This window comes from Bombina bombina, chromosome 12 (assembly GCF_027579735.1).
Source record: "Bombina bombina isolate aBomBom1 chromosome 12, aBomBom1.pri, whole genome shotgun sequence".
Classification (NCBI taxonomy): Eukaryota; Metazoa; Chordata; class Amphibia; order Anura; family Bombinatoridae; genus Bombina; species Bombina bombina.
The window spans coordinates 140375142-140401571 of NC_069510.1; the positions used below are offsets into that span (position 1 = coordinate 140375142).

Genomic DNA, 26430 nt, shown 5'->3' on the forward strand with positions numbered 1-26430 from the left:
ATAGGCATTGGTGTGAAGTTCAGCAAGTCCCCAGGTTACATTGCTTTTATAATATGTGGCTACAAAACATGTGGCATAGGCATTGGTGTGAAGTTCAGCAAGTCCCCAGGTTACATTGCTTTTATAATATGTGGCTACAAAACGCGTGGCATAGGCATTGGTGGGAAGTTCAGCAAGTCCCCAGGTTACATTGCTTTTATAATATGTGGCTACAAAACGCGTGGCATAGGCATTGGTGTGAAGTTCAGCAAGTCCCCAGGTTACATTGCTTTTATAATATGAGTCATATAAAATGCCTGTGGCTTAGCGCACCATTTGTGTTTTCCTAAAGAGAGACGTTTGTGCGCAAAGTACACGTTTATAGTTAAACTGGGATTTATCTCCACATGTGAGCTATGTGCCCAGTGCTTCGCCTTTAGTTAGTTGTTAGTTTCCATCAATAGAGTTGTGAAAAACTTCCTTATGGACCAGTAAGCTTTTATCCCCCAGATCTTAATAGAGCTTTAACCTTTTCTATGCAAAAAAAGAAAACATTGTAGCATGTTTACATGGTGCTTTGTCTTATACATGATAGGAATATGTTAAAGGGACATAATACCCATATGCATGTGATGCAGAAAAACTGAAAAAAAAGGAAATATCACCTAAACATCTCTATATAAAAAAATAAGATATTTTAACTCAAAATTTCTTCAGCTCACAGTAGTAAGTGTTCTGTGAATAGCTATCCTTCAGCTTCTGTCAGCATGTTGAGAAAAAAAATAAAAGCCAAACAACTTCATCAAGTACTGATGTCACAGTTTGCTTTACTGTGATCTCATGAGATTTTACTGAAAAATTTCATAGTAAATTTCCTTAAACTGCATAGGGAAATATCATGACTGTGCCTGCACATGCCAGATGCACACTCCCTTGCATGTCCTGGAACTAGCATCCTGATTGGCTGCTTATAATCCCTTTACAGTAGGAGGACATTTTGAGGTAAAATAACTTCCTTTTTTTTTACATAGATGTTCAGGTGATATTCAGCCTTTTATAGCTATGCTGCATAACTTTCAATTGCTTCAACATATGGGTATCATGTCCCTTTAAGTCTGATTTCTCTTTAAGGCCTTTAAGCTAAATTCTGAAATGTTCCCTTTTTTATTATATATTATATTCTCTCCATGTATTTACCTTATCACCACAGATGTATTTACTCTTCACATGTTACTTACTGTTTCTCTCTTCCTCCAGGGAGGAAGCCCTCCTCGCCACACACTTTGAGACTGTTGATGACCTGCTCTCGTCCTTTGGCCCTGTTCGAGATTGCTCACTCAGTAATGGTGGATGTTCACGCAACTTCAAGTGTGTCTCAGAACGCAAAGTGGATTCTACAGGGTGTGTGGTAAGTAGTGTTTTCCCCCATAGTAGCACAAGTCCTGGTGGTTGCAGGACAAACCCACCCTGAAGTGCAATGCGTTAACACCCATAATTTGTGTGTATTAAGTATGTGTTGTGATGATTATTCATCTTAAAGGGACAGTCAAGTCCAAAATAAACTTTCATGATTCAAATAGGGCATATAATTGTAATTTTTTTTTTCAATTTTGCTTTGTTCTTTTGGTATTCTTAGTTGAAAGCTAAACCTAAGTAGGCTCATATGCTAATTCCTTAGACCCTGAAGGCTGCCTCTAATCTGAATGCATTTTGACAGCTTTCACCACTAGAGGGCATTAGTTCATGTATTTCATATAGATAACATTGAGCTTAATTTAATTTCACCATCTATATCTTATTTTCCCTCTGTCTTTTCACATCTATTCTTGACCTCGTTTTCAACCTATGATCTCTATTCTGGTCTTTGGTACTCCTGTCATCTCTATCTGGGTCTTTGTCAGTCCTGTCATTTCTCTTATGATCTGTGTTACTCCTGTCATCTCTATCCTGGTCTTTGTCACTTCTTTCATCTCTATCCTGGTCTTTGTCACTCCTGTCATCTCTATCCTTGTCTTTGCTACACCTGTCATTTCTATCATGGTCTTTGTTACTCCTGTCATCTCTATCCTGATCTTTGTCACTCCTGTCATCTCAATTCTGGTCTTTGTCAGTCCTGTCATCTCTATTCTGGTCTTTGTCACTCCTGTCATCTATATCCTAGTCTGTGTTACTCCAGTCATCTCTATCCTGGTCTTTGTCACTCCTGCCAACCCTATTCTGGTCTTTGTCACTCCTGTCATCTCTATCCTGGTCTTTGTAACTCCTGTCATCTCTATCCTTGTCTTTGTCACTCCTGTCATCTATATCCTAGTCTTTGTTACTCCTGTAATCTCTATCCTGATCTTTGTCACTCCTGTCATCTCTATTCTGGTCTTTGTCACTCCTGTCATCTCTATTCTGGTCTTTGTCACTCCTGTCATTTATATCCTAGTCTTTGGTATTCCAGTCATCTCTATCCTGATCTTTGTCACTCCTGTCATCTCTATTCTGGTCTTTGTCACTCCTGTCATCTCTATCCTGGTCGTTGTCCCTCCTGTCATCTATATCCTAGTCTTTGGTATTCCAGTCATCTCTATCCTGATCTTTGTCACTCCTGTCATCTCTATTCTGGTCTTTGTCACTCCTGTCATCTCTATCCTGGTCTTTGTCACTCCTGTCATCTCTATCCTTGTCTTTGTTACACCTGTCATCTCTATCCTGGTCTTTGTTACACCTGTCATCTCTATCATGGTCTTTGTCTCTCCTGTCATCTCTATCTTGATCTTTGTCACTCCTGTCATCTCTATTCTGGTCTTTGTCACTCCTGCCATTTTTATTCTGGTCTTTGTCACCCCTGTCATCTATATCCTAGTCTTTGTTACTCCAGTCATCTCTATCCTGGTCTTTGTTACTCCAGTCATCTGTATCCTGGTCTTTGTCCCTCCTGTCATCTCTATCCTGGTCTTTGTTACTCCTGTCATCTCTATCCTGGTCTTTGTCACGCCTGTCATCTCTATCCTGGTCTTTGTTACTTCAGTCATCTCTATGCTGGTCTTTGTTACTCCAGTCATCTCTATCCTGGTCTTTGTTACTCCTGTCATCTCTATCCTGGTCTTTGTTACTCCTGTCATCTCTATCCTGGTCTTTGTTACTCCTGTCATCTCTATCCTGGTCTTTGTTACTCCAGTCATCTCTATCCTGGCCTTTATTACTCCTGTCATCTCTATCCTGGTCTTAGTTACTCCTGTCATCTCTATCCTGGTCTTTTTTTTTTTTTCCATCAAATAATTTTTATTAATTTCAAAGCAAGATCAAACTGAAAATCACACATAACAAGTGTACAAGAGTGTAATGCCAAGCGTACAGACAGTGCTCACATATACAATAGCATATACATTAGGGTCAAATAACATAGTATAATATCAATTTAAAGTATTCTACTCCAAGATTTGTTAGGTCAAGTGGAGAAATATAAAACATATTATGTCAAAGCACATATATCAGTCACAATTGCCTGCATCAGCAGTTTTAAGGTTTATCTTTGTTTGTTTTCAGGGTTTAGGTGGTCTGCTGTTCCCATATAAAAATGATATCTACAATAGCATCCTGTTTTCTTTTATATGCATAATATATTTTTTCCAATTCAAGCACATGACTCACCTCCTTTACCCACATAGTGTATGAGGGGACAGCAGTTTTCTTCCAAAACCTAGGGATCAAGCGCCTGGCGCAGCTGAGCATACATTGCAGTAGTTTCTTTCTATATACACATGGAATTTTAGGGATATCACTCAGCAGTACCAGACTTGGTGTGAGCACTACAGGTCTACCCAACACCTTATCAATATGTTTATTTATGCTGTCCCAATAAGGACGGAGGTAGGGACAGGACCACCAAATGTGCGAGAGAGTACCCACCTCCCCACAGTGTCTCCAACATAGTGAGGAGGAATTAGGAAAAATGCTACGTAAGCGGTGGGTGGTCAGATACCACCTCGAAAGAAGTTTGTAGTTTGTTTCAACCATTGCCATTGATAGGGAGGATTTTTTGGTCTCTAAAAAAATCCGCTGCCACTGGGTATCTGTGATTACTATGTTTAATTCTTTTTCCCATTTTATGATGTACGTGGGTTTTTTACTAGGGAAAGTTCCTCTAAGAAGTTTGTATACAATGGACACATGGGATTTAGTGACTGAGGTAGTTGTACACAGTGTTTCAAAGGGGGTAAGAGGTCTGACAAGATTAGCCTTATGGGCATTATTATGAATAGCATGTCTAATTTGAAGGTATGGGAACCAAAGGTGGAAAGGAGCACCTAGAAGTTGATGGATATCAGCTTTGGATCTAATAAGTCCATTTTGGAGTATCATGTGTGTTGGTATGTTAGTAGATTTACCGTCTAGATGTGGTGAGGGAAAGGTGTGTGCCTGTAGCAATAAGGGGTTATTGAGCACAGGGGATAGAGGGGAAATGGGAGTCGAAATCTGATTTTCTTCAGTTAGAGTTTTATCCCATATTTTAAGGGTAGAAGCTATATAGTAGTTTCCCCAAATTTCTGTTGGTCTATTTCTGTGTGGGATCCAGCACTGGTCGCCCAGGTTGAGGCCACCCACCAGAGATGTTTCTATCTGTATCCAGGGTTTCTCTAGGGGGGAATGTTTCCATGCAACTATGCGAGCCATATGTGCAGCTTTATAATAATACATCAGGTTTGGGGATCCCAAACCTCCATCTTCTCTCTTTAAAAACAGGGTGTTCCTGGCCACCCTGGCTCTTTTATGATCCCATATAAATAAGTCGAACATTTTTTGTTGTTTTATTAAGTACTGAGTGGGGAGATCTAGTGGGAGGACCTGGAACAGATATAGATATTTAGGAAGGAGGTTCATTTTTATTGTATTAATACGTCCAGCCCAAGAAAGGTGGCCCTGTTTACTCCAAAGCTCTAGGGATTTATTAGTTTCTGTTTGGAGAGGTATATAATTAAGATTAAACAATTCCGTGTGGTTAGGAGATATGTCTATCCCTAGGTATCTAATTTTGCTAGTTATCTGGAATGAGGTATTATTTGTTATATACTGTACCTCGTCCTCTGCAAGATGTAAGGGTAATATCATTGACTTTTCCATATTGATAGAGAAGTTGGAAACCAATTTATAACTTTCTAGTTCTCTGAGTATGGTGGGGAGGGAAGAAAGTGGAGAGCTTATTGTAAATATAATGTCATCAGCATATAAAAGCCATTTTTGACAAATCTCTCCAAAAGTGACTCCGTGAACAAGGGGATTGCTTCTAATTCGCGCCGCTAATGCCTCCACCGCCAGAGCGAATAGGAGAGGGGATAGGGGGCATCCCTGACGTGTGCCATTGTTTATGTGGATTTTTTGTGAGAGTGTATTGTTTGCGTTAACGCGCGCTGAAGGGCCAGAATAGAGTACTTTAATGCGAGCAATTAATTTTTGCGAGAATCCAAACCTCGACAGGATGGACCAGAGAAAATCCCAGTCCACCCTGTCGAAGGCCTTCTCCGCATCTGTGGATAGCAAGATCAGGGGCAATTTGGTAGATGAAGCGGTAAGCAAAGTGTGCAGAACCCGAATGGTATTATCTTTGGCCTCCCTGCGTGGAATAAATCCCACTTGGTCGGAGTGCACTAAAGAGGGTAAATATTTATTAATTCTCGTGGCAATTAGTTTAGCATATAATTTAATATCAATGTTTATTAAGGAGATAGGGCGGTAATTGGCTACCTTATCAGCAGGTTTATTTGGCTTAGGGATAACAGAAATAGTGGCTTCTAGGAGGTTTGGGGTTAGCTGACCTTCTTCATCTAATGATTGGTACATGCTCAACAAGTGGGGGCCTAGTAGGGTTTTAAACAGATGATAGAATTTAGGCGTAAAACCGTCAGGTCCCGGGGCTTTGCCCTGGGGGAGGCTTTTAATTGCCAACATAAGTTCCTGAATAGTGAATCTATCATCCAACGCCTCGCAGTCTTCTTGAAGTAATGTTGGAAGCTGGATATTAGATAAGTAACTATTAATCTTAGTTAGTTTAGTTTCCATGTCAAGGGAGGGGAGGTTATATAATGAGGAGTAGTATTGTGCAAATTGGTTGACAATGTCAGTATTCGTGGTGAATGTGGTACCATCCGGGCCTGTAATTTTATCAATAAAGGTTTTGTAGCGTTTCTTTTTTAGGGATCTAGCAAGAAGGCGCCCAGTTTTATTACTTTCAACAAAGAATTTTGATTCGGAGGCTATGGCTCTCATATGTGCATTTTTAATTAAGTATTGGTGAAGTTCCTCTCTGGCCTGTTGGGATTTCTGTAGGAGAAGTTGAGATTGAGGGTTCTGTTTCAGGTCATTTTCACACTTGTTAAAGTTGGAGGTTAATGAATTAAGTTGGCTCTCTCTTTGCTTACTGTTACGGTACCAACTGTGTACCAAGGGTTAACCCCAGATGAACAATGTCCTGCATAGGAAATCAGCAATTCACAAACCAGCCAGTTTTCAGGTTTAAACAGAATGACATTTATTAAAGGCTAGATGCCTAGTATTTATACAGGTTTGACCCCCCCCCCCCCCCCCAGATGGGGGTTGAAAGACTGTTGTACATTACATGGAGGGAACAAGCCCTTTGACATGATACAATAGAATTATATTACTTAAACACTTCAACCACAAGACACTCTTGGCCCTTCTTATCACTTAGGCGTTTTCTCTCTGGAGGTGATCAAACAATAGAATGTTTAGCACTAATTAGATTATAGCTGGAGCCAGCAACTCTGTCTTTAGAAATTAGTTTCTTAGCTAAACACAATTAACTCCTTCAGTCCTGACAGAAGGGTCTGTCACATATCTCCCCCGTTGTGGAACACTCCGGCAGACCCGGCTTGACCCTTTGGCGGGTCAACCTGGGGATGACCGGACTAGGAGGTGGTAGGCATGTCAGTTTGCCAGGACAATCCATCTGTATTCCCGTTATGAGAGAGAATTCCTGTCCATACAAACAAGGGTTCAAATTCCTCAGTGCCCAGACCAGGGCCAAACAGTCCTTCAAAATCCCATCAGCTTCTTTACGAGTTTTCTGTACCTGCTCTTTATAGGTATCCACAATCCCTTCATACTGACATAGGGTGCCCTTGAGTTGCTGCACCTCACTATGAGCCAGCGTCAGCTTCTCCTCCAGTGTCACTAAGTTTTTCTTTAATGTTTCATGTTCCACTCTCAAGCTGGTGTTTTCTGCAGTCTGTCGGTGCAGCTTGTCTAGCAGAGATTCCTGTTCTAAACGTGCTTTTTCCTCTGCGCTCCTCTTCTCCTTCATCAGCGCATTGTAACGGGACCTCCACATATCAATAGCGGATAGAGATTTACTGAGCTCAGCGTCCTGGGGCTTAGCAGCAGGTGGGTCAGTCTCTGCTGCACGGATCTGGGCACGGGTAGTCACAGAGTTAACATCAGCGGGACCCATAGGAGCGTAGGCAGAAACAAGGGGGGCCAAGTCATTTCCAAGGAGAACATCAGCAGGTAAGTCCTTCTTGACCCCCACATTCACAGGTCTAGCGCCCACTCCCCAATCCAAATGTACCCTGGCAACAGGTAGGCTGAACACATCGCCCCCTGCTACTCTCACAGCCACAGTGTCTCCAGTGTACTGTTTCTCAGACACCAAGTTCTTTTGAAGCAAGGTCATGGTAGCACCAGTATCCCGTAGACCACTGACCTTCTTCCCATTCACTTTAACCAGTTGCCGGTTATTCCGGTGGGCAGCTTGCACAAGGTCTGCCTCATGTAGGATGCTCCAGCATTCTTGCGCCTCTACGTAGCGGGCCGCAGGCTGAGGATTACGTGGGATTCCGCCGGCGGGTCTTCTCCAGGACTGCGCTTGGTTCGCTGCGTTTAGGGGACACTCTGGTCTTTTGTGCCCTAGTTGCTTACATCTAAAGCACCGAATAGGTTGTGAGTAGCACCGCAGGGCTCTCTGAGGGTAGTTCGTGGCCGGAGGCCGTGTGGTATAGTGGTGCGCCGGGGTTTGGTAACTGGCAGCTGCTGGGGTGACTGGGGGTCTGTACTCCACTCTAGCAGGGGGCTTAGTGGTAGCAGTGTCCAGTTTGCGGGCATCCGTATACTCATCTGCCAAGCGAGCCGCTTCCTGCAGGGTGGAGGGTTTACGGTCCCGAACCCACTCTCGAACTCCTGCGGGTAATTTGTCGAAGCAATGTTCCAACAGGAATAGCTGCAGCACCTCTTCCCCAGATATGGCTTGGCACCCCGCTATCCAGTGAGCTGCTGTGCGGTGCACCTTACATGCCCACTCAAGGTAGGAATCTCCAGCTAATTTAACAGTGTCTCTGAACCGTCTCCGGTATGCCTCCGGTGTAACCGCATACCTGGAGAGCAGAGCCTCTTTTACAGTATTATAATCCCTGACTTCCTCATCTGGAATGGCCCGAAAAGCCTCTCTGGCCCGGCCGGATAATTTCCCAGATAATATCGTGACCCAGTCCTCTGCGGGTACCTTGTGTAGTGCACATTGCCTCTTAAAATCCGCAAGGTACCCATCAATCTCTCCTTCTGTTTCCAGGAAGTTTTTAAAAGCTGCAAAATTTACTTTTCTCTTTTCCATCTTAGTCAGTATTGTAATAATCCCCCTCTTCCTGAGGTTACTGGCTTGTGTAGTTGCTCTTCTGGGCGATAAGGTTCATTCCGTCGCTGCCACCAATGTTACGGTACCAACTGTGTACCAAGGGTTAACCCCAGATGAACAATGTCCTGCATAGGAAATCAGCAATTCACAAACCAGCCAGTTTTCAGGTTTAAACAGAATGACATTTATTAAAGGCTAGATGCCTAGTATTTATACAGGTTTGACACCCCCCCCCCCCCCAGATGGGGGTTGAAAGACTGTTGTACATTACATGGAGGGAACAAGCCCTTTGACATGATACAATAGAATTATATTACTTAAACACTTCAACCACAAGACACTCTTGGCCCTTCTTATCACTTAGGCGTTTTCTCTCTGGAGGTGATCAAACAATAGAATGTTTAGCACTAATTAGATTATAGCTGGAGCCAGCAACTCTGTCTTTAGAAATTAGTTTCTTAGCTAAACACAATTAACTCCTTCAGTCCTGACAGAAGGGTCTGTCACACTTACGTTGTCTATGCGTGTGCCCCATTATTACCCCCCTTATATAGCATTTATATGCTTCCCAGTTATTGGTTGCTGAGGTGGCTGAGGGGGTATTAAAAGTAAAGAACTCAGTCGTCTTTTCTTCTATGTCAGTTGTGATCAATGGATCTAAGAAAATCTGGTCACTTAGTCTCCAGTATTGCTGAAATTGTGGCTTAGCTGACCATAAAAAATTGGTGCACACCATACTATGATCAGACCAGGCAGTGTGAAAAAGTCTAGAGTCGCATAGTGAGGGTAGTGTTCGTTGTTCGCATAATATATCATCTAGGCGTGTGTATGAGCGTTGTGGATTAGAGAAGAATGTAAAGTCTTTTGTAGTTGGGTGTGTCACTCTCCAGGTGTCAAACATGGGTATATTACGTATGGCCTGCCAGTTAGCTTTTATCTGCGAGTTTTGCATATAGGAGCGGCCTGTGGAGGTGTCTAGTGTGGGGCTGATTGGGAAGTTAAAGTCTCCACCTAGGAAAACTGGGCCTTTCGAGATATCCAAAATATGATTGATGACCTTGCGGAAAAATGAAGATCTGGGACGGATAGGTGCATATATGTTTGCCAGTGTAATGGGTCTACCAAAGTAAAGACCTGTCAGAACTAAAATCCGCCCCTCTGCGTCAGTGTATTTGTCTAGCAGAGTGAATGAGGTGCCCTTCCTAAAAGAGATACATACGCCATTATGTTTTGTCGGTCCAGAACTTAGAAAATGCTGATCATAATATAACTGCGAAAGTCTGGGCTCATTGGTCTTTTTGAAGTGAGTCTCTTGTGTCATAATAATGTCCACTTTTTTCCTGTAGAAATCATGAAATGCTATGGAGCGTTTTTGAGGGGACAGGAAACCCTTAACATTTTGTGTGGCTAACCGAAATTGACTAGGCTGGCTTTGTTCAGGCATTTGACCCTTAGCGTTAGCGTCTAAACTTATGGAGGTGTGTTTTTGTTTTCAACAGTAAATATGTGGTAAACCAACCCTGCTATAATATGTACTCTGATAAATACTTCACTGTCTAGTACACTTGAATGTTATAACTGTTTTAACAAAATGAAAACTTGTAACAGATACTGCTTGAACTGTAAAGGGAAAAGGGAAAAGAAAGGAGGGAGGAAAGAAAGAAAAAAGAAAGGAAAGAAGGGGGATAGGTAAGTGGGAAGGAGATAGGTAATAGAAACAATTGGGGAATAAAGTAGAAGGACTGAGTAGGGGGATGAGTACAGTATGACGGAACTCCCCCGACAGGCCGAGGGTGAGAGACATAAAACCAATAACATAAACATAAACCAATGCCCTGTTAGAGGGCGCATCCAAGTATATTACACACATCTTAACAGGTTACTAACGATGTCACATAGGTATAGAAGAACAATTTTAGTGTAAAAGTCTGAGGTAATTGAGCTCACAGACAGACAAGATGAGAAATAGCTCATTATATAGTCATTCAACAGTGTCCCGTTTTAGTATCTAACTACTTATACTCACGACCTCAAGGTATTCATAGTTAGTCCAGGTCAAGGCTGGTCGTGTCCACCGTGTGGGGGACACAATCAGACAGTTCTTCTTTATGTAATCCTCCAAGCAAACAAGAAAGGAGTGAGGGATAGCACAAACATAACTTCCATAACTGGTGCACGATTGCACAACTATGATCCAGTGCTAACCTGAATCATAAGTTCCAGACAAGTCTTTCTTCCATCGAGGCTCTGGCCTCTGATCAGGTTCAAGATTTTTCCGTATTGCTGATAGGACTTCAAAGCAAGGGTAGGTTTGCTCAGGTATTATCCACTGAGGTGGAGGGATCTGGGCATATCTTTTTCCTGTTTTTCTTGTCAACTATTTCGGACCAGAGACGTCTCTGAGGCTTTGGTTGTGGTAGTTTGCGTGCCTCCGGCTGAGGAGTAGTGGTTTCTGGGATAGGAATGTCCAGCAGCTTACAAAAATCTTCAATTTTTTCTGGGGAGCTGCACTCATGACGTTTTCCATTTTTAATAATTTGCAGTGATACGGGAAATCCCCACCTGTAAGGGATCTGTAGAGTTCTTAGGTGGGAGGTGAGGATGGTAAATCCCTTTCGGAGTTGCAGCGTTCTAGTAGATAAGTCCTGAAAAATTTGGACCTTTGCACCCATATAAGAGAAATGTGGTTGTGTTCTAGCCAATTGGAGAATTTTCTCTCTATCTTTATAGCTCAGGAAACAGATTATAATGTCCCTTGGAGGTTGATTATCGTTCGGCTTCGGTCGCAGAGATCTATGTGCTCTCTCCAAAGGTATGAGTTCAATCACACGTTGGTTAGAAATTGCCAGAGACTGAAACAAATTTTGTAAATATTCTGATATATCTTCGCCTTTGATTGATTCAGGGATTCCGCGTATTCGGAGGTTATTTCTGCGCGCCCTATTTTCGACATCATCAAGCTTATTTTCTAGTTCAAGGATTTGTGATTGTTGGGCCTCTATGGAGTGTGACATTTCTGCCATTTCCTTAGTGATTTCTTGCCTATCATCTTCCAATGTCTCCACTCTAAATCCAAGCTCATTAATGTCCCTCTTTAGGTCCGCACACTCAGCTTTAATGCATAACTTCACCTGATCAATTAAGTCCTCCATAGCTTTTAATGCTACTGGTGCTTCTTTAAGATGTAAATGTGGGTTAGAAGGTGATGTCAAGGGCTCTTGTGCGTGTGGGCTATCACATAAATCTTCATCTTCGCTAGAGGCCTGTGGTATATCAGTTTTCTTTTTTGTGCTGTCTTTTTAAAAAAGGAATTTACAGCTCCCGATGTAGATGTGGATTTTAAGGCCTTGTCAGGCTTTGTGACCCTGCGCTGTGACATGGTAGAGATAAATTTGCTCTTTAAATAAACTTTTGTCTTCGCTTTTCTTTTTTCCTCTTTCACCTCTGTCTTTTATGTTTATCAGGCAGCGTGACAGTGAGTCTGTGCGTCTCTGGCAAAATGGAGTAAATCAGATCTGTACAACCATACAGCTTGTTCTCATTACATAATAAAATGAGTAGTGCCTTTAGTACTGCATTGTGAATCTGTCTAGATCATTGCTTCTCATGGGGAAGTGGGTATTGCTGTCGGAGCTTAGGGTTGTGTGTGGCTCTTTTACTGTGCCATAAGGCCTCTGTTGTTATGCCCTATTAAAAATGGCGACTGCCATGTGGGTGCTGTAAAAGATGCAGCTTACCTGGCCTGTGCGAAAATCCGTAACGAGCGGGTGCTATGGCATGCCGGTCTCTGAACAGTCCGTGAAGGTTCTGCGCTCTCAGCAGGTAAGTAGGTGAGCTCGGGCTGATATGTGATTTCGGGACTCCGTCCCTGCGCTTACTAGAGAAAGGCTTCAACCGCGGCCCATGCCGTTGTCAGATTGCGAGGTCTGGAGTCTTTACCGGGGCTAGTGAGTGACAGCGTTACATTCTCTAGTCCTTCCCAATGCTCTGGGTATCAGTTTTAGGGCACTGTTGAGGTTATTAGATGACCCACGGGAGAGTTCCGTCTCCACTGCAGCAGGAGCTTTAGGCTGGTGCGGCCATTCAGAACGCCTGCACGCTCCGCCCCCTCCTCTATCCTGGTCTTTATTACTCCTGTCATCTCTATCCTGGTCTTTGTCACACCTGTCATCTCTATCTTGGTCTTTATTACTCCTGTCATCTCTATCCTGGTCTTTGTTACTCCTGTCGTCTCTATCCTGGTCTTTGTTACTCCAATCATCACTATCCAGGTCTTTGTCATTCCTGCTTTCTCTATCCGGGTATTAGTCACTCCTGTCCAGGCCCGAACTGGCCATAGGGCATACAGGGCATTTGCCCGGTGAGCCAGGACCAGCTGTGGGCCAGGTCTTGTTGTCTTAGCCCCACCCAGTCACCAGCATTATTAGCTGTGCATGATGCAGGCCCAGCCCTGTCTCTCACTGCCTTGCTGTGTCTGTGAGGCAGTCACAGAGAAGCAACTCCCCTTGATGATGCCTGTTGGTGACTGCTTTTGTGTGATTGTGGCTGTTTGGGATGCTTTGTTTGTGCATGTAAGTGCTGACTGCCTGTTGATGTATTTGTGTGTTTTCTCTCTATAATGCAGCTTGTGTGTAACAAATGCTTTCTATTTTGTGTGATTGTGACTCACAGTCTAAAGAGCAATAAGCTCTTATTCTTTATTTAAATATGAACTGTTTCTGTTTTACTTTTTTACAATTTAATAACAATCTATTTACAAAATACAGTGACAGATCATAAATAGGGCAGCATGTAGACTGCTTTGCCTTATAATGCCCGGGCCTATTTTTGGTCCCAGCCCGTCCCTGCTCATGTCATCTTTTTTTTCTTGACCTCATCCCGCTTTAACTATACTTTACATCCTGCTATTTTTACCCCTAGCAACTGCAGCACATTGTTTTACCTGGATGAAAAAGAAAGGAACTATGTCTTACTGTCAGCACTTATTTTATATGTCTATGTATAAACTCATATGTTATTGCATGAGTGTCTATGTGTATGGCACTATGTGTGTGTTTACTCGTCACTATGAAAACAGGAATATCATATGAGGCCTTGCTTGTTAATATCTGATGAAACAACTTTCCTGGATGCATCTGTTTGCTGTGTGCTCTGCTGTGTCTGTCTTTGCTGTGTTGCTTACTTCTATTTGTGTTTTTGTGCATAGTCATGTCAGCTTGCAGTACCAGAGTAAATAAGCTGTAATGTTCCTATGTGCTGATGAGCAACGAAAGGTCTGTGAACTCAATTTTCACTTTGGAAGCTTTGCTGGCGATGGATAATAGGTGATTTGCTGAGAGCTGCCGTTTCATGCTAAAAGCCAGGGTTTAGTGTGAGGACAAATCAGAGTGAAAAAAGAAGAGCTACGCTGAGTTTATATGACAAGAAAAGATGGCGTGTCATTGAGGTTAGAGCTGAGTATGAGTGGGGTGGGGCAGGGGCGTAAGAAGGCCTGTAGTTGATTGATAAAGAAGCTGACCGTGCATAAAAAAGTAGAGTAGGAAATAAGTAAAAGGCAGCTGATCCGTGCAGGAGAAGACAAGGCTGAGGAAGAGGCAACAATATAGGTTAAATCACAATCAAGCTAATAGTCTTATTGGGCTTGTTTTCCAGGCTCACAAGCATGTTGTCATGGCTGGCATAGTACAGTCTACACATTAAGGGGCCAAATTATCAAGCTCCGAATGGAGCTTGATGCCCATGTTTCCGCTCAAGCCTTCAGGCTCGCCGGAAACAGGAGAAATGAAGCATCGGTCTAAAGACCGCTGCCCCATAACTGGTCCACCTGCTCTGAGGCTGCGTACATCAATCCATTTGATTGACACCCCCTGCTAGCGGCATTTATCGATGTGCAGTAGACATGATACGCTACATTGTATCATGTCCGCTGGAACTTTGATAAATTGACCCCTAAATGTTATGAGATCACTTTTCAGCTGACACCGGACCACAACAAATCCAATAAATCAATTTGTTGCTAAACAATCATTTTGTCAACCAGTACAATGACATTTCCAATTGCAAAAAGGGATTTAACCTAGTGAGGAAAGGTCACTTCAATATTAAAAATGTCCTGGACCCAAATTATATCTAAACAAACCACAGCTTCTGCTCCTCTGTTGTAAGTTGTCCTTTTGCTTCTATCATGCCAGTTATCAGGTCATTATTCTATACTGGGTGACCCCTTGATAACCACACAAAACCCCATTATAGCGTGGTGAGGTTTACAATGAGGATTATGTTAGTCTTGGTGACACAATAGTCACAGGAGGCAAGTATTTTGCTTAACTTCCTTTACTTGAAATCTTCAGCAGTAAAGATACATAACATTTGAAACAAAATAAAAGCCCTCAGCCAATGGGGGAACAGCAACCATAATATAGAATAAGTCAGTCTCTTTCACTTCCCCTTTCTTTACTGGAATCCAAACAATTTTCCTAGAACTGATGATTGAACAAAACACAACCGCCAAATGGCAACAGTATAACAGGAACAGGATGATGGTCGGAAACCTCCGTACTTCATGATGAGTCCGTCTTAACCAAATCTCAGGATGAGAATATTTTGATTACACTGAAAATGAAATTAAAAGACACTGCATAATATTCAGGTCAAAATGAAACAGCCAAAGAAGCTGTTCGGGATAAATATTCTTTCAGGCACGCTGCTACACATAAGTAAGGCTCTTCCTCTAAATAGGGATAGGTTACTTCAGAGGAAAAATTCTTTGTACACCTGTGGATAGAAAAGAGAACCCCTTCTGGGGAGAAAGTAAATCCATCTCTATTCAAAGCCTATACATTCGACACTTTGCGAAAGGAAAGGAGACAGAGGAGGACAGCCAATTTAGCTGATAACTGTTTAAGAGAGAGTTGAGTATTCTGAGGCCAGGATCTAAACAGAGAGAAAATCAAGGATACATCCCAGAGGTATACACTTTTCCCTGTTCATAGAGGTGAGCAAGGAAGTTTGCCACTAGGGTAACAGGGATTGAATAGGGATCAGTACGTTCTGCCATAAACCAATAAAGCCATATTGACCAGGCTGCCAGCTAAGATCTTCTAGTTCCCAGAGCCCAAGAGTCCCGGAGGAGCTCTCAAGCTGGGATCAAAAGACCTGAGGAGTCCCAGGAACCCCGGAAATTGTCTAGGCTAGTAGCTAGAGGCTGTTGTTGAGAATTAGGGGATGGGGAGATCCCTCAGTGTCTGTAAGGAGATCCGGCCGGAGAGGAAGGACCAGAGGAGGAAGGACTGAGAGTTCTAGCAGGTCTGGGAACCAAGCTTGAGACGGCCACCAACCAAGGAGTGATCAGGACTAAATGGATTGAGAGCATGCGTGTATGGAGAATGACCCTGAGAATCATGGAGAAAGGGGGGAAGACATAGCCTCCCTTCTGGGGCCAGGTCTGGAGAAAAGCATCCAAAGCTATCGCATCTGGATCCAGGAGCCAACTGAAATAAGCTGGAAGCTGTGTGTTGGTCCTGGAAGTAAAGAGGTCCAGAGATAGGGGGCCTCTGAGGGATTGGATGTGGAGGAAAATTGATTTAAGCAGGTGCCAATCGCTCACATCTCTCCAATAATGTGAAAACCAATCTGCTACAATGTTGGACTGGCCCGGTAAGTATTCTGCTATTGCTGATATCCTGTGAGCGAAGCAGAATTGGTAGAACTGTTTTGCTAAGGAAGACAAGGTCTGTGATCTGGTGCCTCCAAGGTGGTTGATATATTGAACTGCTGATATATTGTTCATATGGAGAAGGACACAGCAGTATGTCAAAGAATTTGCGAAGGAACGTATTGCAAAGGAACCTGCGATGAGTTCCAGGCAATTGATGTGTAAGGAGAAATTCTCCGGGGTCCATCTGCCTCCCATAGTTTGGAAGTCGAAAGAAACTCCCCAGCCCAGAAGGCTGGCATCTGATTCTATTATATAGTCTAGCAGGGATCCGAAAATAGCCCTGCTATTCCATGCTTCCATATTGTAAAGCCACCTAGACATTTCTTGTTTGACCTCTTTGGTCAGGGCAATAGATTGAGAGTAAGAAGGATTTAGAGCGAGATGAGAGTGTTTGAGTCTCTGCATAGCTCGATAGTAAAGAGGGCTTGGGAAGATCGCCTGAATTGAGGCTGAGAGGAGACCAATGATACTGGCTAATTGCCGGAAGGAAATGTGGGACTTCTTTAACGTGGAACTGAGCTCTTTGCAAATCGTTTTTAGCTTGGTCTCTGGGAGAGCCAGAAAGGCTAAAAGGGAATTCACGGAAAAGCCTAGGAATTCCATGGTCTGGGAAGGAGAGGTACAGGATTTTTCTAAATTTATGGCGAAACACAGATTTTGAAGGAGAGAGGCCATAGTGGACAGGTGTTGTAAGAGGATGGATTTGTCCTGAGCTAGAATGAGAATATTGTCTAGATATATTATTAGGCAAATTCCCCTGGATCTGAGGAAAGCTGCACTGGCCTCATGATCTTTGTGAAGCACCAGGATGTCGAACTGAGGCCAAAGGGAAGACAGATGAATTGCTAAGTGCGTCCTTGCCATAGAAACTGAAGGTAGTGGCGAAAGGACTGGTGCATGGGGACTGTTATGTAGGCATCTTTTAGATCTAAGCAAACCATCCAATTGTTTATTTGGAGAATGTCTCTGAGAAGATGGATGCCCTCCATCTTGAAATGTCTGTAGACTAGGAATCATATGAGTTCCTTTAGGTTTATGACTGGACGGGCTCCCCCATCTTTCTTCTTTACTAAGAACATGTTGCTGAGGAAACCTTTTGAGTGGGTCTCCTCGATAGCATCTTTTTGCCAAAGTTGTAAAAGTTCTGAATCTAACAGACGTTGCATTTGAGGTGACGAAGTTATGGGGGTAGGTTTAATGGGTTGGGATGGGAATTGTACGGATTCTAGATAGAAACCCTAGACTGTCTGAAGTACCCATGGGTCTGAGGTGACTAGTGACCATGTTGATAAACAATGTGCAAGTCTGCCCCCCAATTTTTGGTGGAAAACAAGAAGGGGTAAAGTATTGCTCGCCTTGATCGGGTCCTGCTGGGGACGTTTGTAGTTGGCGAGGGGTACCTCTGCTCCTGAAACTTCTACCCCTGTTGGGGAAGAGAGGCCTAATCTGTGGTGCCGAAAGAAGCCTCTGAAGTTAGCATGGCTGGACAGGCCCCCCCTGAACCTGCCAACCCTGGCAAAAAAACCTTTGGGCGTACAGGACCCTCCGTATATTAGATTGGGCTATATCAAGAGCTGTGAAAGCTGCCACATCTGCTGAGTTCCCTGATGAATGATTCACCAAATAGTAACCCTTTTGCTGCAGAACCTCCTTCAGAGCGGGACATTGCTGCTAATTTAGGTTCTAGGTGAGAAAGGGCCGCCCTGCGGCGCTCTATAGACACATGTATGTTTGTATTTCCCAGAAGACATATTGTCCATTGCGCCCACTCTCTGATCTGGAGGGGGTCTAATGGTATGAGGACATTATAGCATTGTCTGCTAATTGAAGGATCTTGGTCAGCGGGTCTACCAAGTCCAGAAGTTTATCCTGAGTAAACTTTAATGACTTATCAATTCCCCTTATGGGGTCCCGACCACTTTGAGTCAGGAAAGTGACAATTGTAGGGTCAATATCTGGGGTATGGGCTTCTTTGTTGGGGAGGATAGGGTGGGGACATTCTGCCTGTAATTTATTCCTAGCTGAGTTAGTCAGGGGGTTTATGCAACCAATGTTGTAAGAATTTGGTAATATGTTGGGTGGGAGATCATTCAGAGGATCTGGGATGTCTCAAATTATCTGGATCAAACATGGGTTGACCTAGTGGATCCATAATGGTATTTTCTAAAATATCTGGAGCTTCAGGGGTGACAATAGGCTCATTAGATGGATCGTGATTAGACTCATCGGACAAATAGTCATCTGGGTAATACTCCGTATCTAAGGGAGTGGGTACATTTTTTGATGGTTCCTCAGTAGAGGTTTCACTCTCCCTTATTATGACCCCAGGGGTGGGGATAATAGCAGGCAAGGTGTCACTAGAGGTGGGATTGCTCTCCAGATTATGCATCTTTTTAGATTTCTTTTTAGGTTGGTCAGTGTCAGTATCTAACTGATCTTCTAAAGACTCTTGTAGGAGGTTTTTAACCAGGGCTGACATGTCCCCTATAGCCGATGAAATGGCTTTAGCCACTGACGCCGAAATCATGGACTGTATATCCTGCGGTTGTTATGAATTAGACATGATAAATCTGATTGTATGTTAAGGATTGTAATAATAATAATTATAAATATCTTATCAGTAATAGCCTGCAGTGGAACTCGTCAGAGTACCGCAATCTATGACAATATCATCAATCATATATTTCATTATTCACATTAAAGGATACATTGTTCAGAAGTGGTTTTTACTTGTATAGGCAATTCCGGAAAGGTATATACCCGATATATGCAGGGATGGCACCTGCATTAAATATATAGTAAAATAGTAAATAATTACAAAATATCCAATGATACACTTGTGTTATATAATGATCGGAAAATGAAATAATTTAGGCAATAAAAGAAAGGATTACACCGGATTGCAACATATTGCAAAACAGGTGTAATAGCAGAAAATAGAGAAAACAAAATGGCCGTGGTCATGTGGCGCGGCACAAAAGACATAGCGTCGTGTCACTTGATCCAAGATGGCAGCCTGGTTAGGTAGAAGAAGACACAAGTAGGATGGCCACTTGTGCAAAGCCGTAGGAAGCGGGACAAAAAAGATGTCGACCCACGTGTTGCAGAGAAGCAACGTTATAAGATTTACAGTGTAATTAGCTATAAGACAGCACTATATCAATTTTGGTAATCATATACAAAACGGTATAAGGATATTACATATAAGAAACAATAGAAAAAACAGTAAGAAAATGATAAGAAACTGTCGATGGTAAAGATAATATAAAGAAATTTGATAAAGAGCAAATATTAAAATAAGCATTGAGAAAATAGAAAAGAGAAAGAAAGAAAATGAGTGGGGAGGAAGGAAAAAAGCACAGCATTTGCTATAGAGATAAAAGTTTAGACAAATAAATCACATCACCTCCTCTGCCGGAGAGCAGTAAAGAAAGAGGAAGTGAACGAGACTGACTTATACTATATTCTGGTTGTTGTGCCCCCATTGGCTGAGGGCTTTTACTTTCTTTCAAATGTTATGCATCTTTACTGCTGGAGATTTCAAGTAAAGGAAGTTAAGCAAAATAGGAGCCTCCTGTCTTGCAATAAAATTACACACCAGGGATATAACACTTTCAAGTCCCACAAATGTATTCAGTGGGTCCTTACCTGTATGCCCATTTCTCTGGTGAGCTCTAAGCTTTAGCTTGCTTGCTTCAGCTAATCTTCATTTCTACCGACAAGATAATCAGACTCTTTAGGCTTTCTTGGAGTTCTTTGACTCTACAAGGAGTTTCTTTCTGCTGTCAATAAAAATATATTAACTAGGTATATAACAGTTACATATAAAATAGCTGTCTTTCTCCTGATTGTTTAAAATTAGAACTTGCTAGCATAGAATGACATATTTTTCTGTTTTCTAACTACAAGGGATTTCTTTTCTAACAAAAAGTTCCCATCCATCTGCCCAATCACTCATTGCCTCTTGCAGGATTTGGAACACTGGCCGTGCAACTTGAACAGCACATTAACCATTAATATGTGATAAAAGTAACCTACTCAAACAGTATTCATGGTGTTCTACAAAAAGAATGGCCATTTTTAAATACATTATAAACATTTGTTTTTTTTTGCAACACATTGATTCATTATTGATATACACTATACACATACTTAAACAGGTATCTAAATGGACAGTAACTATACACATACTTAAACAGGTATCTAAATGGACAGTAACTATACACATACTTAAACAGGTATCTAAATGGACAGTAACTATACACATACTTAAACATGTATCTAAATGGACAGTAACTATACACATACTTAAACAGGTATCTAAATGGACAGTAACTATACACATACTTAAACATGTATCTAAATGGACAGTAACTATACACATACTTAAACAGGTATCTAAATGGACAGTAACTATACACATACTTAAACATGTATCTAAATGGACAGTAACTATACACATACTTAAACAGGTATCTAAATGGACAGTAACTATACACATACTTAAACAGGTATCTAAATGGACAGTAACTATACACATACTTAAACAGGTATCTAAATGGACAGTAACTATACACATACTTAAACAGGTATCTAAATGGACAGTAACTATACACATACTTAAACAGGTATCTAAATGGACAGTAACTATACACATACTTAAACAGGTATCTAAATGGACAGTAACTATACACATACTTAAACATGTATCTAAATGGACAGTAACTATACACATACTTAAACAGGTATCTAAATGGACAGTAACTATACACATACTTAAACAGGTATCTAAATGGACAGTAACTATACACATACTTAAACATGTATCTAAATGGACAGTAACTATACACATACTTAAACATGTATCTAAATGGACAGTAACTATACACATACTTAAACATGTATCTAAATGGACAGTAACTATACACATACTTAAACAGGTATCTTAATGGACAGTAACTATACACATACTTAAACAGGTATCTAAATGGACAGTAACTATACACATACTTAAACATGTATATAAATGGACAGTAACTATACACATACTTAAACATGTATCTAAATGGACAGTAACTATACACATACTTAAACATGCATCTAAATGGACAGTAGCTATACACATACTTAAACAGGTATCTAAATGGACAGTAACTATACACATACTTAAACAGGTATCTAAATGGACAGTAACTATACACATACTTAAACAGGTATCTAAATGGACAGTAACTATACACATACTTAAACATGTATCTAAATGGACAGTAACTATACACATACTTAAACATGTATCTAAATGGACAGTAGCTATACACATACTTAAACAGGTATCTAAATGGACAGTAACTATACACATACTTAAACAGGTATCTAAATGGACAGTAGCTATACACATACTTAAACATGTATCTAAATGGACAGTAGCTATACACATACTTAAACAGGTATCTAAATGGACAGTAGCTATACACATACTTAAACATGTATCTAAATGGACAGTAGCTATACACATACTTAAACAGGTATCTAAATGGAAAGTAACTATACACATACTTAAACAGGTATCTAAATGGACAGTAACTATACACATACTTAAACAGGTATCTAAATGGACAGTAGCTATACACATACTTAAACAGGTATCTAAATGGACAGTAACTATACACATACTTAAACAGGTATCTAAATGGACATTAACACTTTGGGCAGTAAAACAACTTTGTTATATGTATTTCACCCTTTTTAATGTAATTAAACTCTGAAAATTGTGTCTTCTAATCCTCATATCTGGAAATGCACCCTGCTGACTTTTCAAGGCAAACCCTGCTACAAATATTTCCCTAACTAACTTCAGCAGATGATAGCGCAAAACAATGCACTTCATACCAGCATAATGGCTGTGGCTTTCCTTGTATTCTACAGAATCAAGCTGAACACATTGAAGAGCCAATAATAAGTTGTATATTTTTACACCCACCAATCAGCAACTAGTTCCCAGCTTATGAGCCTACCTAGGTATGCTTTTCAACAAAGGATACTAAGAGTACAAAGTAATTTAGATAATAGATGTACATTTGAAAGTTATTTAAAATGTTATGTTCTATCTGAATAATGAAATGTTTTTTTGGGGGGTTTATGTCCCTTTAACCACTGGTATTTACACTGATAGCCACGTGCTTCTGGTGGACCAGAGAATCCCCTAAATATACAGAATTTTTCAGAGCTCACTCTCATTTCACAGCTTCAGAATAGTCCCTGTTTATGTCCTGGTATCTCCAAATTAGCTTTAGACCACCCAAATCCCACCTAGAAATGTACCAACAGCAGCATTACTCATATTCCGTCTATAGACTGCTTAACACTTCTCATATAGATATGTTTACAAGCATATATGGTTTTCTCAGGCTGGTATTTTCGGAGGACAAAGATGGTGTGAGTATTGTTTTCTCTCAAAATTTACAGGCGTGAGAGAAGAGGTAGAAAAGTCTGTTGTGGGTAAATTCATTCAAATTGTCTCAGAATCATGAGTAAGATAGCTGGTGTAAGAAGACTACAAATTGTCTCAGAATCATGAGTAAGATAGCTGGTGTAAGAAGACTACAAATTGTCTCAGAATCATGAGTAAGATAGCTGGTGTAAGAAGACTACAAATTGTCTCAGAATCATGAGTAAGATAGCTGGTGTAAGAAGACTACAAATTGTTAATGAAGATTAGTTGAGTGTAAAGAGTCATCTTGTTTGTTCGAGGGTGGTGGAAGCAATAAGGCACCACATGGCTGAGTGTCACTGAAGATAATCAAATGATGGCAGAGAAGGGGATGAGTGTGAGGACAAGTTATCATGTGTTGAGTTTGACTGTGGAGAGGGACAAATCAGAGCGAAGTGGAGAACAATAACACTGATTTAGCAAACTATACCTCTAATCTGTACTTAAATCATCTTCTATTCATTAGACACATGAAGTCACAAGGTTATTGTTTTGTTCTGAGTGTTTTACTAGGTCAGTAAATAAACACAGTGTATATGTTCTAAACCTCTCTGTCGCTCGGAGTCCTGAAGAATCAGTAGACTGTAGTAAATTTGACCTTTCCCTTCGTGCATCTCCCATATGGTATATGACTAGGAGCTCAAGCACATTTTAAGTGTAACACAGTCTATTTCTCTCTCTCTCTCTCAAGTGCCCTGCAGGTCTGAGGCCGATGAAGGATGGAACTGGTTGTTATGACTACTCCAAAGGTATCGACTGCTCAGATGGATCCAACGGGGGTTGCGAACAGCTCTGCCTTCAACAAATGCTGCCCCTTGCAGAGAACCCCAATGAGCACACCATATACATGTTCTGCGGGTGAGGCAGGGACAGTGGTGTGAGGGGAAGGGAGGAAACAAAAAAGAGACGTCTAAGAAAAAAAAGGCAGAATTAGAAGGGCACAGATCATCAGCTAAACATGATAAAACAAACATTTAAATGGATATTAAAAAAGATTATATTTTAAATTGCATTTTGGGGATTATATTTGGGGCATGCCCCAATCTTCCAATACAGCTGTGGGAGCTGTCCTTATCAGCCAGTCAGAAATCTTTTTATACTTACCTTTTTATCCCCCCCCCCAAATATTTTTAAATATTTTATTACACAGCAAAAATGTAGCGGCAATCTCTAAAATAAAAAAGGATACTGTACAAATAAAAATGTAGCTGCTATCTTTTAGAAAATATAATTACCATGAAAATATATTAAAAAATGTATATAAAATACAATACGTATCCAGTAATGTATCATCACCTGATGAAGAGGTCTGTCCTTGAAACGCATTGTGTTCCAGTTTAGTTTGTCCAGACATCAATAAGGAGTTTGGAGAGATTCTAAGGGGCTGAATATCTAAAGGTTGCTGGGCTGGTGAGATTATTTAAGAATGCTCGCCAATCCTTCTATTTCCCTGGTGGAATTCTATAAAGCCACTTTATATCCTGAAAACAGAGTGTCTCTCTAAGGGGCGTTCACTGCATTTTTTAATGGAAAGGAGCATACATTACAAAAGTACACAATTAAAATAATATTTTAAAAATCATACAAAAAGAATAATGTAACCATTCATATAAAAATACACAGAAAACAGTTGTATTGTTAAGGTGCAGTAAAAATTGTAACAAAAATATTAACCAGAAATCGTATTTTATCAAAAACCTAAAATTCATATGCAAATTACACATAAAAAACATATTAAATATGCACAACATAAATCGTAATTTAAGTACACTGGATGTGCACAAACACATAGAAATTCTTATTTATAGGTACCAAATACAAAGTGTAATAGTTGTTTCTTTCATATAATGATGGTAGTCCACAGGGCTTCATAACATGTGGGATATCATTCTCGCCATTAGGAGGAGGCCAAGAACCCACCAAGAGCTTTAATCCCCAACACGTCCCATCTCTCCTCAGTTCTGTTCTTGGCCTCACAGGAGATGGTTGAGAATACTAGCTACTTGCTTATGGATGTATATTTGGTAGCTCACACCAATGTGAGACTCTTTTTCCCTAGCACTTACCATTCACAAAGTAGACAGAAGAGAGAATTCACAGCAGCTGAATGATACAGGGATACAGGAATATGTTTTTATCCATTTATATGTGTATGTATGTATTTATAGACATATATATATATATATATATATATATATATATATATATATATATATAGATATACTGTAGATATGCACATATATAGACATAAGTAGATGAAAACATGTAAACGCATATTTATGCAATATAAATTTTTAATAAAGGTTTTAACTATGTAGTTACTGTAAATATTTCACATTACAATGTTCTTCACATAGCAGAATATGTTCTATGTATATATATATATATATATGTGTGTATATATATATATATATATATATATATATATATACAGCTGTGCTCATAAATTTACATACCCTGTCACAATTTATGATTTCTTGGCCATTTTTCAGAGAATATGAATGATAACACAAAAACTTTTCTTTCACTCATGGTTAGTGTTTGGCTGAAGCTATTTATTATCAACCAACTGTGTTTACTCTTTTTAAATCATAATGACAACAGAAACTACCCAAATTACCCTGATCAAAAGTTTACATACCCTGGTGATTTTGACCTGATAACATGCACACAAGTTGACACAAAGGGGTTTGAATGGCTATTAAAGGTAACCATCCTCACCTGTGATCTGTTTTCTTGTAATTAGTGTGTGTGTGTATAAAAGGTCAATGAGTTTCTGGACTCCTGACAGACCCTTGCATCTTTCATGCAGTGCTGCACTGACAATTCTGGATTCTGAGTCATGGGGAAATCAAAAAAATTGTCAAAGGATCTATGGGAAAAGGTAGTTGAATTGTATAAAACAGGAAAGGGATATAAAAAGATATACAAGGAATTGAGAATGCAAATCAGAAGTGTTCAAACTCTAATAAAGAAGTGGAACATGAGGGGTTCTGTTGAAACCAAACCACTGTCAGGTAGACCAACTAAAATTTCAGCCACAACTGCCAGGAAAATTGTTTGGGATGCAAAGACAAACCCATGCAAAGACAAAGACATGACTTCAGGTGAAATACAGGACATGCAGTGTGGATGTTTCAAGATGCACAATAAGGAGGCACTTGAAGAAAGATGGGCTGCATAGTCGAGTCACCAGAAGAAAGCCATTACTACGCAAATGCCACAAAGTAGCACACTTACAATACGCCAAACAGCACAGAGACAAGCCTCAAACCTTCTGGCACAAAGTCATTTGGAGTCATGAGACCAAAATTGAGCTTTTTGGCCACAACCATAAACGCTACATTGGAGAGGAGTCAACAAGGCCTCTACAAATGTAGATGAAAGGTACACCATTCCTACTGTGAAACATGGAGGTGGATCGCTGATGTTTTCGGGATGTGTGAGCTACAAAGGCACAGAAAATTTGGTCAGAATTGATATCAAGATGAATGCAGTATGTTACCAAACAGAACCCCTCAGTTTCCACTTCTTGATTAGAGTTTGAACACTGCTGATTTGCATTCTCAATTCCTTGGATATCTTTTTATATCCCTTTCCTGTTTTATACAGTTC

At 40.7% G+C, this 26430-nt stretch overlaps 1 protein-coding gene across 1 annotated transcript in view; it reads left to right on the forward strand.

Annotated features, from left to right (window-relative positions):
- The window catches only part of ASTN2 (astrotactin 2), a 1265353-nt gene that overhangs the window by 466053 nt on the left and 772870 nt on the right, over window positions 1-26430 (forward strand). The window contains exons 8-9 of the mRNA XM_053695400.1: window positions 1237-1387; window positions 23507-23673. Of these exons, the coding sequence (XP_053551375.1) occupies window positions 1237-1387; window positions 23507-23673 (318 nt within the window). The remainder of the gene's footprint in view (window positions 1-1236; window positions 1388-23506; window positions 23674-26430) is intronic.